We start from the raw sequence: 16,339 nt of genomic DNA, 5'->3' as shown, positions 1-16,339 counted from the left end.
AGGGTACTAAGGTACTCATGCTGGAGCAGAAGGGTGAGACTGCAATGAAGCATGCTGTTGCTTTGTGCTTATTGTCACAAAGAACTGGTAGCATCTGCAGGAGCAGATATTCTGCCAACAGATGCCATTTTTTCTTTCCAATAGCTTCAGGCACATCCTGTCCTTTCAGTACAGTCCAAGTTCTTTCACACTTTCCCAGACTGACCTGCAGCCCCCTTTTGCCTTGCAATCATCCATGTCTACACCACAACATAAAGAACAGACCCAAGCACATGGTCAAGCGTCATCATGTCTGCTGGTTGTCACTTGGACTCAAAGCGCACGTAGTCAGAAAGAAACACACACAAAACGTGATTTCCTCTGCTTTTGTGCTGACCTGACTCAAGAGGAAGGCAAAGGCAGTAGCTCAGCTGTATATGCTTAACTACCACATATGTAATGCCATGAAAGGGTGTCCTTTCCCACCACTGGGTCTCTGCCATTTTTGGCAAGAGTCTTGGTCTGCACGTACTAGAGACATGCACACAGGCTCTGGGATTTGTTTTTGTGTTCCTGATCCAGCAGCTCAAGGGGCATTGTGGGTTCCCTTGGGCCTTTTCTCTTTGCTTGTCTTTCTCCACTAGCATCTTTCCCCATTCCAGGAGAATGCTCCCGTGGGTACAAGCGTCCTGGAGCTGATTATGAGTGACAGAGACTCCCCAGAAAATGGACCACCATATTCATTCCAGATCACCCAGGGCAACGATGGGAAGGCTTTTGATGTCACCCAGAATGGTCTGCTGGTGACATCATCCATCCTGAACAGAAGAACAAAAGAACAATACCTATTACAAGTCCAGGTAGAGCCTGCCTTACCATCCTGGTTTCTGAATTCCCCAGACAGATTAAGTAGCAACAAAATGAGATTAGGATGGCACAGCTGGATGGAAACTTCTCTGGCTTTGGAGAAATCCAATCCAGGCACAAATTGTGCAGCTTGGAGCCATCTCCAGAGATCATTTCTCCACTTAGACTGCCCACAAGAAGCTGGGGGCCAGCTTCTGCATTGATAAAATCAGATAATATGATAATGAGAAATACTCTGTCAGCAGTTTCCACAGACAAATGCTTTTCCCAACATCATTCTAGTGACTTCCAGTTTAAACTGAGACCTGGATCTGATCCTACAAACTTTCTTCAAGTATCCTTGTCATTTAAGAAGTGGTTTATGTTTCTTTTCAAAGAGGATTTCTATTATTTGATTGTTGCAGAGTGACTGAATTAATATTCAGTGTTATCAGTAAGGACAGTCTGTTAAAAACAAAAGGATGATAACATGCAAAGTACATACTTCTTCAGTAATGGCAATTGTTCTAAAAGCTAGGTACTATTATATTATAAACCTCAACCACTAACTGCCTAAGATTAGGGAGAAATTTATCCCGTAATCTGATTATTTGCATTTTTCTATTTTGAGGTTCCTTGACTCATGCTAGACAGACATTGTCAGAGGTGGGACAGGGGCTTAAATAGTCCGGAAGGTGAGCAAATGTGTTGATGTGCGTAACTGCTTTATATCTTTGTACACTCAGTTACGCATGGAACCCCAAAGATCGGAAATGTCTCTAAAGATGATTAATCCTTAGGAAATCAGAGCCACTCAGGTGTGACTCAGCTGCTGATGAGCACACATGGAAATGAGCATGACCCCACCACTAACAGAAGGTCTCAATCAGTCTCCACACTGGAAGGCATGCTGCCATTTCCCTGGGGCCATCTCCAGGCAGAGGTCCAACAGTGCTGCTGATTTTTCCCATTCCTCCTTCATTCCCAACCGGCTGCCTGACAGCTTCCACCCGTTGCTACTTACAAGGCACTCTCCTTCACAAGTCCTTATCCGCCCATCACCTATCACCTCACCTGACTGACCCTTCTCAGTCAGGTGAGGTGACAGTAACTCAGCATGGGGCTATAACGGATCCTTCTGTTTTCCTTGACAGGTCTCTGACAGCGGTATCCCTCCCCTGTCCTCATCTGCGTTTATAAACATCCAAGTGACTGAGCAGAGCCAGTATGCCCCCTCAGCCCTTCCCCTGGAAATATTCATCACCACCAACGAGGAAGCCTTCCGAGGTGGCGTTCTGGGCAAGATCCATGCCACAGATCGAGACCCCCATGACACACTGGTGTATACGTTGGTGGCAGAAGTGCCCCAGGAGGGGCTCTTCTCTGTTGGGGCTGCAGATGGGAAGATCATCGCTGGGGACAAGCTTCCCCATGGCCATTATCTTCTGAACGTGACAGTCAGCGATGGTACATTCACAGCCACCACCAGTGTCAATGTCCACGTGTGGTGCTTCACGCAGGAGGCCTTGGACAAGGCAGTGGTGCTACACTTCCGCCACCTCTCCCCTGAGGAGTTTGTGGGGGATCATTGGCGCAACTTGCAGAGATTTCTGGGAAACATCCTGGTCACCCGACGCCAAAACATCCACATGGCCAGTTTACAGCCTGCAGCTACCTCTGATGGAGTGGACCTACTCTTGGCTGTTGGAGAGCCACACGGCTCCTTGTTTGAGCCTCGGGTCCTCGCAAATAAGATCACTGTGTCAGCTGGGGAGATGGACCAACTTGTTGGTCTCCGGATGAAGAAAGCAATTCATGTGCCATGTCACGGGTCAGATTGCACCCACCGTGTCTGCAAGGAAACCATTCAGCTGGATCCAGGCATGATGTCTACTTACAGCACCGCCCGACTCAGCGTCCTTACCCCACGGCATAGCTTGGAGCAAATCTGTTCTTGCAATGGTGAGCAGTCCTTCCTAGTAGCGTCCCACCCTATAAACCTGGGCATATTGTGTTTTCCTTCTGTACGCTGTAAAGCACCCGGACTTGCCATGGAATTAGGTTGCCCAATGACCAACAAACCTGCCTGCAATTTCAAAGCCAAATCTAAACTCTTAGAGCTTGAAAGTTTCACATAATATTTTTTTTTAATTAATCTCCTGCAGCATTTAATAGCAGCAACATCTATCTCATTGGGAAAAGTCACTCATACCTGGCAGGTAATGAAGTTCGGTGATCAGAATTCCGATCTCTGAGCTTCTGTGTTGATCCTAGACTCAGCAAAGAACAGACTAACTGATAAATTTGAGGAAAGACAAATAAAGCATATTTGTTGTACTCACTCTAGAATACTTCAAGAAATAAATAGAGGGAGCAGGAATAGAGGTTAGCATCACTCGGGCAGGAATGGTATGGGAATACCATAGAAGAATATAAAGATTTATTAAGAATGAGGAAATTAAAGAGTGTTGTAGACCATGCTGAGGGCACCTTCCAGCTGCTATAAGACAGAATTAGTCATGCTGATATTTCAGGATTGTTTTACAGTTGAGTATATAGAAGAAATATTGGGAGCTCCAAATGGGAGCTGTGGGAGATGCTGTGCAATGGTACATGGATTGACATGGATGGGACTGTTCCTGGACAGTTATGGTGTCGAGCTGGGAGAAGAGGCAAGGCTTGATACAGTCCATAGTCTCCAAGTGTGACAAAGATGAGACCTTTTGCTCATTCTCCTTCCAGGAACAGCTGTGAGGTTTGGGGGCCACAGCTACATTTGGTACCAGCACTCACAGATCGGCTCCTGGCACATACACTTTCGCCTGAAGACCCACCAGCTGCATGCTGTTGTGTTCTATGCTAATGGGACCGACCACGCCACTTTGGAAGTATGTATTGTAATGCACAGGGATTTCTTTCCAGTGTAAAAAAACAAAGACAAAAACAACTTACTCTTTTGGAGGAGGGAATCACAGAAAGAAGATGCAATAGTATGTACCCTTAGTAATTCATCTAGCTAAAATATAAGACTTGGGAAAACCAAATGAGAACCAAGCACAGTTTGACAATTGCTGCAGCCACAGCTAGTGAATACTTTTTTACATCTGTGAATGTGCATGCTAGTCTCTGGTATGAAGGCAGCATACACCCATAACATAGATCTACATCATCCTATTTCCTCGTGGCTTGCTTCTCCATCCCTCTCTTATCTTACACCTCTCAGGACATAGAATTTATCGGGTGGAATTTTCCCCAGACCAGTCTGCTTCCACTGTAGCAAAAGGCAAACTTCCCCCCCCAGACCTCAGGAGTAGACTCAGACTCCCACTGAACACACAAATCGTTTTCCAGGCTACTCTATGGCTCAACCCAACACAGAGGAGGCAGTCACAGTGGGCTGGAGGGCTGGGTCAAAAGGGTAGAGATAAGATGAGCTCTGATATCACCAGCCTTTACCTTCATCAGTCATGCATCTAATCAAATGGACCTCGCATTAAACGTCCTTTACAATAATAGACAGAACAGACAAAACAGGAGGCTTAAATGTTACTTCTCAAGCCCCTACTGTTTTCAACCACTTTCTTCAGGTGGTTTCACTGTTTAAGACACTGCAGATCCAGGAACATTTTAGTCTGATCACTCTTCTCCCTCTGGCTGCACAGTGAATCTACCCAGCATTCAAAGATCATCTCCCTCTTCCACTTTTGCAAAAGAAGGAAAATAGCACATGTCTGAAGAATAGGGGTTTTGTATATTCCTCATCAATTAAATTTGGACTAATTTGAGACCAAGATCATAGGACATACTTACCAGCTTACAGAGATTTGTCCCAGAGACTAATCACATTGAGATCTACACACTGCAACCTACCTGGAAATGTTCATCCTGTCCCTGAATTCCCTCATCCCTTCTCATGATTTCACAACCCCATCTTCCTATTTTGAAATCCTTCTTTCCACTGTTATAAAAGACCCACACAGACAGAGAGCTGCACAGCAGCCAATGCCCAGCGACCTGCCCAAAGTACATATTGCAAGTTCCTGCTGCCACAGCCATTGCTCCTTAAGAGCAAAAGCAGAGAAACATCATCCATAGTCCTGTACCCATCTCTGAGAGCGACTTTGAGCTGCATTGTAAAGGGCTGATGAGAGAAACTTAGCTTCTCAAGAAGGGTCTGTAGCTTTCTGCCCCATCTCTGGGAAGGAGAGCCACCAAGTAGTTCATCAGGAGTCCAGCACTCCAGATGGTTCTCAGAAAGGATGAAATGGCAGGAAGCTCTACTGAGCCAGGCCTAACACACAGAGTCAAGGGAGAAAAGACTCATTACTGATGGAGTTCTGTGTGCCCATGATCTCCAGTACCTGTACAAGCTTTTCAATAGGAAACATTCAGAAAGCCTCCACCATAAAGTTGCCTGTAAATCATTTCTTCCTTGACTCACTTTATTAACAGTATCCCAGGGATCAAACCTTTTCTAGACCTTCTGGCCTGTAAAAACTGAAGGAGTCCCTCATGATTTTAAGCTTTGTAGACTGCAGTACTCTAGGTGTGAGCCAAAGCTTTGAAAGAATCCTAACCGATGGTTTGTAGATTTGGTGAAGAGGATGAGTTCTCCCAAGGGTATGCATATCATCGCCCTTCCAATCACTAAGCTCTCCTGATGTTCAGAAATAGGTTGCAGCAAGAGGAAGGCAAGCCAGGCAAGCTGGGAAAGACTTGGCAGTCTGTCTGTTCTTGCTCCAGGGAATCGAGTTCTTAGCAATCTCCCAGCCCCAGAAATTGATAAGCCCAATCTGCAGACCCATCTGAAGTGAAATCATGTTCCTCCAGATAAACTGAAGTGACAAAGTTCTCTGGTGTGCTTGCCAATTGTGCAAAGAGATTTACACACATGCTGCCCTGAGGCCCTTCCATGGCATGTGCCAGCTGCATCTAGTTCTTCCTTCCTTCAGCAGCTGCTCTCTCCTCCCACTGGGATTTATTTATACGATGGGCTTCTCTAAGAGTTAACTGTTGTCCTGCTCTGCTTTTGGTGCTTCCAGAGTAGCCCCATCATATCACATGCAGGTTCCTCTAGAGTCCAGCGTAGCCCATAATCACTCCTCCTCTGCTAGCCTCTTCTAAGCATCACCACTCCTTGCTGTCTCTAATGCCCACCATGGAGGTCTCTTGCCTGGGATGAAATTGCTTGACGTTACATAGCAAGCTGTGCAGATTTTCCATGAATGTTTTGTTCCATCTCTTTTCTCCTTTTCCATTGGCTCTTGGCTTCTATGAGAGAGAGGTTTTGTCAGCAAAGCACTGGGGAGAAAAAGTGAAAGAGAGGTTTACTCCTGACTTCACCCTGAAACAACACAGCTAACTTTTTCTTTCTTCTTCTTCCATATGAGTTTTAAAGATCAATCTTGGGCCACAAATAGGAATTTTTGACATCCCAGTTTAATGCAGAAGACACTGGTGTGGTTCTCTTTTAGCAGCTCAATATCTTGTGTCCCTCCCATCTGCTGAATATCAAGGATTGGATTGCAATACCTGTCAGCAGCTTTGGCCTGGCTTTCCAGCATGCTGGGTAGGAGCTGGGTAGAACAGTGATTCCTTTCACTGCCTTCTCCAGAGAAAGCTGCCACTGCTCCTCCTCAACAAGGTTCTTTCAGCACCTTCACCCATGCCAAAAGGGCAACTGTTCCAGCACTTTCCCTACCACTAAGAGACAGTGAGAACAGAGTAAAGGCCACATGGCCCAGAACAAGAGTCCATCTGTGACTGGTAATGGAGTTATGGATAGTCTGAATACCAGGGCTCTGATTAGGCTCAGAAAGGGGGAAGAAGGGGCAAGCAGCCACAGGAGTGTGATAACATAGCTCTACACCCTGTTATGTGAAAAGATGAGCTTCCCTCCCTGCACACTGGTCAAAGGTTTCAGGGAAGGACCATGGGTGAAATTCTCCCAGAGAGATGAAGGTGTTTTGCAAAAGAAAGGAGGTTGCAGTCACTTAAACAGGCTTTAGTTGATCCATGCATAGCTTAATATGGGTGAAAAAGGCTGCATTTGCCTAGCTGGAAATTCTTGGAGTCTGAAAGTTGGAATTCATCTTGACTGTCAGTGCTTAGGTGGGGAGAGAGGGGAACAAGCAGCAGGAGAAGCGTTGAAAACCTCAGTGAGTAGCAGCCACCTGTATCACAGCTAACAGTGACTTCTGGGACGTCTTTTGCAGATGGTTAATGGAGTGCCTCAACTTGGGTACAGCTGCCGAGGAAATTACACTGGGAACCTCTCCTCCTCACGTTTTGTGAGCGATGGTGAGTGGCACTCAGTCTTCCTGGAGGTGAAGAATACGTCTGTCCGCCTGCTCATCGATGGCCTGGGAAATGCCTCTCTCCAGCTGCCAGGGTCCTGCAGTATCTCCCAGGGAAGACGAGACCTGCTTTTTGGGGGCATCTGGCAGCTGCTCCAGTCCCAGAGAGTCACATGGGGGTTCAGGGGCTGCCTGGATGTGGTTGCAATCAACGGCAGAGAAGTTGTTCTCCTGCCCGGGAAAGGTCAATCCAAAGAAGTCGTGGAGGTGGTGGGGATAAAGCAGTGTTGCTCCCCCACTGGTGCCTGCAGCAGCAACCCATGCCTCAACAACGGGATGTGCTCCGAAACTCACGGAGGAGGTAAGTGAACATCCCACGCAGAGGAATAGGAAAGCAATAAACAGGGGAGGGAAAGATGCAACCTCTTCATTCAACCCTATGTGAGGGGCTGCTCCAGAGGAGAATCAGAGGTCTCCTGTCCAGGGGGACCTCAAGTGATAGCTGACTCAGTGCCGCAGCAGCTGGGGGGTATGAGATCATCATCCTGGCTCTCACCAGCAGACCATGGCCCGGAGGGCAGGAAGGTGTTTCTAAGGAGTGTGCATGACCTAGGAGAGCACAGCAGTTGCCAAAAACTCAAATGCAAATAGAAATTCCACCCACCCCTCTGCATCTTCTTTGCTTAAAGAGCCATTAGCGAGGCTGGAATCAGGCAAGATAGGATCATGCAGCGATAGTATCTGGGCAGAAACAAGCCAAGATCTTAGTCTATTCCCACTGCAGTCAGTGACTCCCCAGAGGTATGGGAGGGGATATGGGAAGGGATATGGGAAAACCGTAAGCACAAATCCCAGAGTTTCAGGCTAACATGACGTGCACATGCTCAACAAAGGTTTGATACCAGGCTCTGCCCATGACCGCCTCACCACTGCCCCATTCCTCCTATCAGAGGGTTTCCCCACAGTGTGCTGTATCACAAGGACAGGGCTAGTTTGCAGTGGCCTCAGAGTGGGGGGAATCACTCCCAGTGATGTCCACCCTTGTGTCACTGCCCTACACCCATGTCCTAGCTTCCAGCACAACAAGGCTGCACCCCATAACATCCCATCTATCGAGATAGAGACTGTCTGCGTTTTGGCCCTTTCTTGGGGCAGAGGGCTGCTTTGCAGACTGCTGTCTGGGGCAGAAGCTCCTCTTGCAGCTCTGTGCTCTTTAAGGCTGTTGCCAAAGCCCTGCCCAGCAAGCAAGCGAGGACAGAAGAGGCAGCACACCTCCTCCTGCCCTGCCTGCAGCCTCTGGGAACAACATTCCCAGCCCTGTCGACTCAGCAGCTGCCTGGTTCAGGTGAACTTGTTTGACACGAGATGTATCTGTACCAAACAGTTAGCCTGGCTGGCACTCACACCTCAGCCTTACCCTTGAGACCCTCCACACAGAAAATCCCTCTAGATGGGCTGGAAGGGGCTTAAAGCCCACAAGGTGAAAATTCATCTCTGCTCTAAGTCAAGGCATCGCTTGCTTGCTTTGCAGAGAGCATACAATGGGAGGCGGAGAATCACCACCTCACTAATAATCTACTAATCATCCAGTGCCCTTCCCAGTTTCCTTCCAAGGTGATCAACTTTTCTTGTAAATGGCCCAACTGCCCAGGAAAGAGCCTGTGGATACATGGCCCCAGACAGAAACACACAGGACACAGCTGCAGGGAAGGGGTAGCTTAAGGGACATTGTAGTTTGTGAGGTTATCCTGGGTGCGTGGCTTCCTTGAGCGTTGTGGGCTCAGTCCTGGAGACCACGGGCACGCTGTGTGAGTTTATGCAAAGCTCTGCCCAGGGATCCCAGGTGTGGGATTACATGCACAGGCAAAGACACGTCTGTGCAAGCGGGCCCGGGTGAACCATGTGGCCGCGTGAGAACACATCTGTGCGGAAAGGGTCAAAGCCAGACCAGCCACCACATCAACCACAGAGCTCAGGACCACAGGTACAAACACATGTGAACCCTCACATCCAGCAACATGTGTATCTGGGCACACGCAGCCCTACAGGCAATGTCCAGCACCTGCTGCACAAGTGGCAGCACGTCCTTGTACAGCCACGAACACGCATGTGGAAACAGGTCTACATTTGTCCGCCCTACGCTCTAAAGCCGGGATGTTTAGCTTGTGGACGAGCAGCAAAGACTTTTCAAGCATGCTGCAAGGTGGAAACTCTGAACTTCCTACATAGCACCACCAGCCGAGTGACTAGCAGGAGCTCAGCACAGCCAGGGACATTCCCATGCTTAGGGCTACACTAAACAGCAGCCAAAAATGCGAAGAGCAGCAGCCCCCTCTGAGTCTCTGGCTATACCGGGTTTCTCTCTGACTGCGAAACAAACATCTCCTGTAGGCAAGAGAAACCTGACATGTTGAGACAGGCGCTTCATACCACGGGAACTCACACGACCAAAGACTTCAGAGAACAATAAGTTACAGAGGATTGCATTTAGCAGAGTCAGAAACTGTGAATCAGCTAGCCAGGCTCCCCTTCCTTTAACCTGAATTTGTCCCCCAGCTTCTCCATGCAATAAAGCTCTGCCCCAAATGCATCCCTGGTAGAAGAGGGTCTGTGTCAGGAGAGAACGTGCTTGACTTGTTGCTTCAGTAGCTCTCTAGTGCCACTGCATTGCCCCAGAGTGGCCACCCAAACTTCAGTAACTGCTCCAGGTCCTGTAACGTACCCACCAGCCCTCCGTGGATGGCTTGGGAGCCCCACAAGTACCTATGCTTAAGTAGCCAGATTGAGTCCTCCATGGGTGCCAGCAGCACCAGGCACTGCTCCTCCCTGTTCTTGCTAGTTCTTCCATAGGGATATGGTTTCTGTATGCCACTCTCTCACTTTCCAGGTTACACCTGCATCTGCCCTGGGTTGTTTTCTGGTGAGCGCTGTGAGCTAGGGGACAGTCCCTGCGAGTCCAAGCCCTGCCTGCATGGGGGAACGTGCACCCTCTCTGCCACCGGCTACTCCTGCCACTGCCCTGACTGGTACCTGGGCGACAGGTAAGGTCCAGGAAGGCTTCGGGATGGGTGATCTCCCATGGTGGGCTGGAAACAGCTCTACCAATGAGTATTGCACATTTCTGGAGCTGACCAGATCCAGACACTCTGGGATTAATGGCAAATTGCATGCAGCTGAGCATTGCAGCAGGGAAGTGTCCAAAGGCAGAGCTGAGCAGACCAGGACATACAAAGCTCTGCCATCGCATGGTCATCGCTCCTCTGTGCCCACCTCCTCTGGGCAGGAGGAAAACAGGAAAAATCTCCCCTCCTTGCAGATTCTTGGAATGCTTGCAGATGCTATGCTTGGTGCAGGTTCAAAGCCTTTCCTTGTGAGGGGGAAGCCTCTCCCCACATGCTGCTCCTTGCTGAGGTGCGAGCTGTGATGTGGGTACCCAGGCAGCAGGGTGGAGGCAGGCACTGCACTGGGTGGCAGGGGGGATACCCCAAGGCTGGGGGAAGCCTGGCTAGCACAGTTGTGAGCTGCCCCCTTCCTTCAGTAGCTGCGAGACCCACCGTGGGTGCTAAAGGGGCTATTTCTGCCCAGGACCAGCTCTGCAGAGCTCATTCAAGGGGAGTTCCTCTCCCAGGTCCCAGCCACAATTCATCTAATCCAAAGCTCAGCTTAGGATAGTGGGCTGTGCTGGAAAGCAGGTGCAGGATGCCATTCCCCCACTCCTGTCAGATAGCCTATGGATCCCCATTATCATGAGGTGTCAGAGCATTTGGTTTTGACCCTGAACAACATGGTTCATACCACTGCTGCTCAGCATTACCCACCACCACCACGCACCTCTCCAAGTCCCTGTCCAGCCTCCAGCCTAGCCTGGTGAGAGATGCCCAACACAGGCTCCAACAGGATCACAGCCAGTTCATCCTTCCGCCTCAGCCATTTAGCCAGGATGAACACTGATCCTTTGAATCAATGCCAAGGCAGGAATTATTCATGAAACTCTTGGAATAGAAGTATGTAGCTGAGCATTAGGTGGCAGTGTAATATCTGAAATCACTGGTCGTCTGGCCAGAGCCTGTGGGTGCACGTTGCACACACCAGCTCACAGATCCTAAAACACTAAGAAACAAGAGGAGCCCAAACCTCACAGAGTTTGTTCAGTAACAAGAAAAAAAAAAAAAGAAAAAAAAAAAAGAAGAAAGGAAAACCAACAAAGCATTGCATATTCCCCTTAGCATGGGGGGGATCATTACTGTGGAAGGAAAAGTCCCCTGTACTGTTGGGCAACATTTAGGTTTTGAGGAGTGGAGCAGGACAGAAAATCAGAAATTCAGTTTCAGTTCTGCAGATGCTCCATAAAGCCAAAAAAGCCTCTTCAGCAAGGATGCCCATTCATCCCTTTTCAGGCTAGAGGCTAGATGTTCCCCAAATGTTTGCTGCAATCTGCAGACATCCACAGATCATTCTGAGACCACACAGAGCCTGGAGGACTTATGAGACCTCATAAGAAGTTAACACATCTCAGAGTGACCCTGGTGTCCCTAATTTAACAGGATGGGAGCACCACTCTATGCAGTGTTAGCCCTAGAAACTCCAAATACTCCCCTGAGGCAGGAAGCCACCCATATTATTTTGTTGCATAAGACTGAAAAATAGGACCATCTTGTAAAACATGGTCTCCTGAAGAACACTGTTTTATACTCAAGGATCATAGTCCTCTGCCAGAAGAAGCAGGTAGCATGAGTCTAGTGAGGGAGGGAGGGTGGACCAGGATGGAGAATGCTTGGCTGGTGTAAGTCAGAGCCCTGAACAGGATGACGCAGCTTTAGCTGCATCCCCAGGCTGCCAGTGGTTGTTTCCATCCTTTCCTGCCCACAGGTGCGAGAAGCTGGCCGAGGAGTGCCAAGACAACCCGTGCCGAAATGCCGGGCGCTGCGTGAGCAACCAGGGCTCTGTCCACTGCATCTGCCCGCTGGATTACCAAGGGGAGTACTGCACGCAGCCCATCATCACCCCCGCCATCGTGCCCACACAGTGGGCGGTGGGCCCCGAGGAGATCGCGGAGATAGTAGCCGGCGTGCTGGGGGTGGCCATCCTGGTCGTGGCCTTTGTGTTCATCCGCAAGCGCTACTGCCAGCGGGCCAAGGCACACAAACCCGTGGCCCGGGAGGACCCCGACCTGCTCTCCAAGAGCGAGTTCTCCAAGAGCGTGGGTGTGGGCACCCAAGCCGTGCCACCCATAGAGCTCAACATCCTCAGCGACACAGCACACAACAACCTGGACAGGGCCACGCCAGAGCAGCGCAAACCCACCAGCACCCCTGAATTTGTCACCTTCAACTCAGCCAACGCCCCAAAGCACCGGGGCACCATCGTGTGCAGTGTGGCACCCAACCTGCCCCCCGCTGCACCCCCCTCCAACTCCGACAACGAGTCCTTCATCAAGTGCACCTGGGCCAGGGAGGAGATGGGTCAGTAGCCACAGCTTTTTCTTGCTCTTACACATCCCTCTTCCCCCTGTGAAGTGGAACTAAGGTTTGCAAACATGAGACCAACAGTGTTGGTTAAAGCCAAGCAAAGCAAGGGACAAGGCTGTGCAAGCCCCGCTATATGTCCTTTATTGGCTCTTCCCTCCCTGCTTACCAGTACATCCCAGTTTTCAGCTTTAACCTGCTCGGTCCCATACACAATCATTAATGCATAGCCTGGATTTCCACACATCCTGGGTCAAAAGACCCTATAAAACAGAATAATGAAATTAAGGGGAAAAAAATAAGATCCTACAAGTCAGTGTAAGTTTTAGTGGAGGTATTTGCATCAATGCTCCTAGGCAGTGTGAGGGATCACACCTGCAGAGAAACACCTTGCGTGGCTCCAGACAGCAAGATTACTGTTTTCTCTCCGTGCAGGAGTTCATCACCAAAGTACACTGTTAGAAGAGAGTTCACAAGAGTAACTACAGGGAAAGGGATAACTACAGGGAAAGAGATCCAGTGGGTCACTTGCTCTGCCCCTATCCCTTCATCACACAGGCTGCTTGCATCCGAATGGCGTGATGAATTATGTCTTTTGGATGCTAGAGTGGTGGATGTCTGAAGGCTGGTGGGAACACTGCCTCAGCACAGCCAGGGGTGCCCTCAGGTCCCCTCAATTCCTAAAGCAGCAACTACAACTTCCCTGTCCCCATGTCTCCTCTCTTCCCTGGTCTGCCACCTTTCCTGCGGGCTCAGAGTTGACAGAAGGAATTAGCAGGAAGACGGGAGAGGGAAAACAACAGCTTGAACTGCAGCTAACATAACTCTGTTTTATTCCAGTCTACCCAGCAGAAACAACCTACTGGCCACCCCGGTACCTGTCATCAGACGTCCAGGAATATTCCCACTATGAGATCATTCAAGGCCCCCCTGCATCCTCCTCCCACCCCCCTCTCCCCCCTCCACCTCCTCCGCCGACAGACACGGAGCCGGTTGCTCTTTACGGGGGTTTTCCCTTCCCTCTGGACCAGAGCAACAAGCGGGCCCCCATCCCACCCCGCTACAGCAACCAGAATCTGGAGGACTTCTTGCCACTCGGCCCCGTGGACATGGGAGCCTCCCAGTGCCAGAACGAATACACGGCCATCAGCTACTACCCAGCCCAGCTGGTGCAGGGCGAGGGCGTCCCGTACCAGCCCGACCCCGGCTACAAGCGGGTGAGCATGCGCCTGAGCGTGGCCCAGCCCTCCTACGCGGACTGCGAGGTGGGCCACCACCAGCCCAGCATCCGAGCCCAGTCCCTTCCACCCCCCAACTACGAGGGCTCCGACATGGTGGAGAGTGACTATGGGAGCTGCGAGGAGGTGATGTTCTAACGGCGGGGCTCGTTCTCGAGATGAGAAGAGAAGCGCGTCTCCGCACAGAGCAGTGTGCAAGGGGCTGGCACGTGCTGCTGAAGGGAGACTTACGTGTGTCCCCCCCGCCCCAGCTTGCAGCATCTCCCCCTGCACAGCTGGGTTGTAATTTGGCTGGATCTTTCCCCCGCTGCCCTCCATGGTGCTCCTGCTGCAAATGGAGGGGAAACGTTCCAGCCACTGCCGGGACACGGAGGGTGCTCCTGGGATGCCAACGACTAACCTGCCTCCTTGCCAAGGGGACTTCCTCCGACACCGTGCAGGACCACAGCATGCCACCTCCTCCCACCCCAGGCTCCCTGGCCACAGGGATGAGGAGGAGGGCAAGCACTACAGGCATGGCAGCAGTTGTGGTGGAGAAGGTGTGAAAAGACTAGCGATGCACAGCCTGGGAGTGCCCCAGGTGGGATAGCAGAGGCTCCCTGTCCCCAGCTCCGGCTCCAAGGGCTTGCATCAAGCCAACAGTTTGCCCAGTGGAATGGATCAGCTGGTGCAAACACTCTTCCATGTCTGCTCCCTGTGTAGGGAGAGAGATGAGGGAATCCAGCTAGTCCCATCAGTACATCCCTCACTTGGCCAACAGAAGTTCAAGGAAAAAAAAAAAAAAAAAAGGTCCATTTCTGTAGAAAAACCAAGCAACAAGCTTCATCACACCAGGAACTACCCACAGACTCGAACCAGTGCAGCTAGCAGCAAAGCAGGACCCCTGCTGAGTCAGAGTAAGGGAAACCCTGCCCAAAGGACGCGAGCACAGACATGTCCCTGGGGCTGTCATGGTCCTGTGCTGAATGCAGCAGTGCATGGTCCTGCCACCCAGCTGGGGCTCCCCAGTGTATCCCAGAAAGTCTGGCCAGCACCGCGTGGTATCTCCTATCCAAGATGGGGCACTGAGGCTATTGAGTGTGGGTTTGCCTGTACATCCTTGTGCTTGGAAATGTATCGTTTCTTCGTGAGAGGTTTTCTTTGGTTGGTTGGTTGATGTAATTTTTCTGTTGTTGATTTTTGGAAAGTATTAAAAGAATTTGGATTTTTTTACTATTATGATTTTATTCGATAACTCGGTAATGGATGGGAGCATGGGGCAGGGGGACACACCGCCCTACCCTACCTGGGTGCTCGCCCTCACGCTCCTCATCCCCATTGCGGCTGACATCCTGGGCAGTGGCTTGATCATCATCTCCATCCTCAGGAACAAGAAGCTGCGGAAGGCAGGGGAGCAGCCCGGCTCCCCATGCCACTGGGGGGATGGAGGGAGGGATACCCCAGGACCGGGTACCCAGCGCACCCGCCTTGCAGATGCCACAGCCGGGCAGGGATGCACCCAGGAATACGACCCCCGTGTGTTACTCCTGCACCTTTGCCCAGTCCAACAGCTCCCTGTACACCACTGTTTTGGTGATGATCCACTTCTTACCATCACTGTCATCAGCTACTACTACCTGAAGATCTGGGTGCTTGCCATCCAAGTACAGTGCAGGGTGAAGCCTGACGTCCACCCTAAAATGAAGCCCCACAATTCCCAGAACCTCTCAACTATGTTTGTGGTCTTTGTGCTCTTTGCTGTCTGTTGGGCATCCCTAAACTTCATTAGCTTTGTGGTGGCAGTGGAGCCATCTTGGGTTCCTCAATCCCAGAATGGCTCTTCACCTCCAGCTATTTCATGGCGTACTTTAACGGCTTCCTGAACGCTGTAATTTATGGGGCCATGAATCAGAACTTCAGGAACGAGTACAAGAGGATCATGCTGGCATACAGGGCTGATGGAAACTAACCCCAGAGGACTGAGCCTGGAGGGGAAGAAAATACCATCTAAGTGCATGCAGATAGACACACCAGTCCTTTGCCTCCTTGTCAGGGATGTACAAACAGAGCATAAGAGCCAAGGGAGGAGAGTGAATGATCCATCTCCACCAAAACATGGCTCACACCAGGAACAGCTTGGGCCACCATCCTTCACAATGCTGTCAGAGGGGCATGTTAGGCACATCAGAGCAAGAAATCTGCAGAGGATACCTGTTCAAAAAATCATCTGAACCCTTCAGGATTTTCTTTCCTTTCATTTCTCTTGTTATTCATCAAGTCTTTAAGACCTTAAGAGCATTTATAGACACCTATGCACCTCAGAGGATCCTAGGCCCTGTGAACCTTGGGTGAAGCATTAAGAGCATGCACTCCTGAAGCCATCATAAAGCTGCCTTGCTCTCTCCTTTACCCTCACCTCTGCCAATACCTGAGAAAGAAGCAGTGTCCAATTCCCACTCAGCCCCTTGGTTACATGGTCATGATTGTACCATGTTGGTACAATGGATCTCTGGATAGCCGAGAAGACAAATCCTGC

At 50.3% G+C, this 16,339-nt stretch overlaps 1 protein-coding gene across 1 annotated transcript in view; it reads left to right on the top strand.

Annotated features, from left to right (window-relative positions):
- FAT2 (FAT atypical cadherin 2) overlaps positions 1-15,037 on the top strand; it is a 59,229-nt gene extending 44,192 nt beyond the window's left edge. The window contains exons 18-24 of the mRNA XM_033006192.2: positions 642-839; positions 1,980-2,787; positions 3,568-3,713; positions 7,041-7,482; positions 10,009-10,162; positions 11,991-12,583; positions 13,427-15,037. Coding sequence (XP_032862083.2) covers positions 642-839; positions 1,980-2,787; positions 3,568-3,713; positions 7,041-7,482; positions 10,009-10,162; positions 11,991-12,583; positions 13,427-13,962 — 2,877 coding nt within the window. The 3' untranslated portion in view covers positions 13,963-15,037. The remainder of the gene's footprint in view (positions 1-641; positions 840-1,979; positions 2,788-3,567; positions 3,714-7,040; positions 7,483-10,008; positions 10,163-11,990; positions 12,584-13,426) is intronic.
- Positions 15,038-16,339: the final 1,302 nt, after the last annotated feature.

Source organism: Tyto alba, unplaced genomic scaffold (genome assembly GCF_018691265.1).
Source record: "Tyto alba isolate M040663 unplaced genomic scaffold, T.alba_DEE_v4.0 Super-Scaffold_17, whole genome shotgun sequence".
Classification (NCBI taxonomy): domain Eukaryota; kingdom Metazoa; phylum Chordata; class Aves; order Strigiformes; family Tytonidae; genus Tyto; species Tyto alba.
Note: the sequence above shows the minus strand (reverse complement) of the source record. Positions and strands in the feature narration are given on the sequence as shown.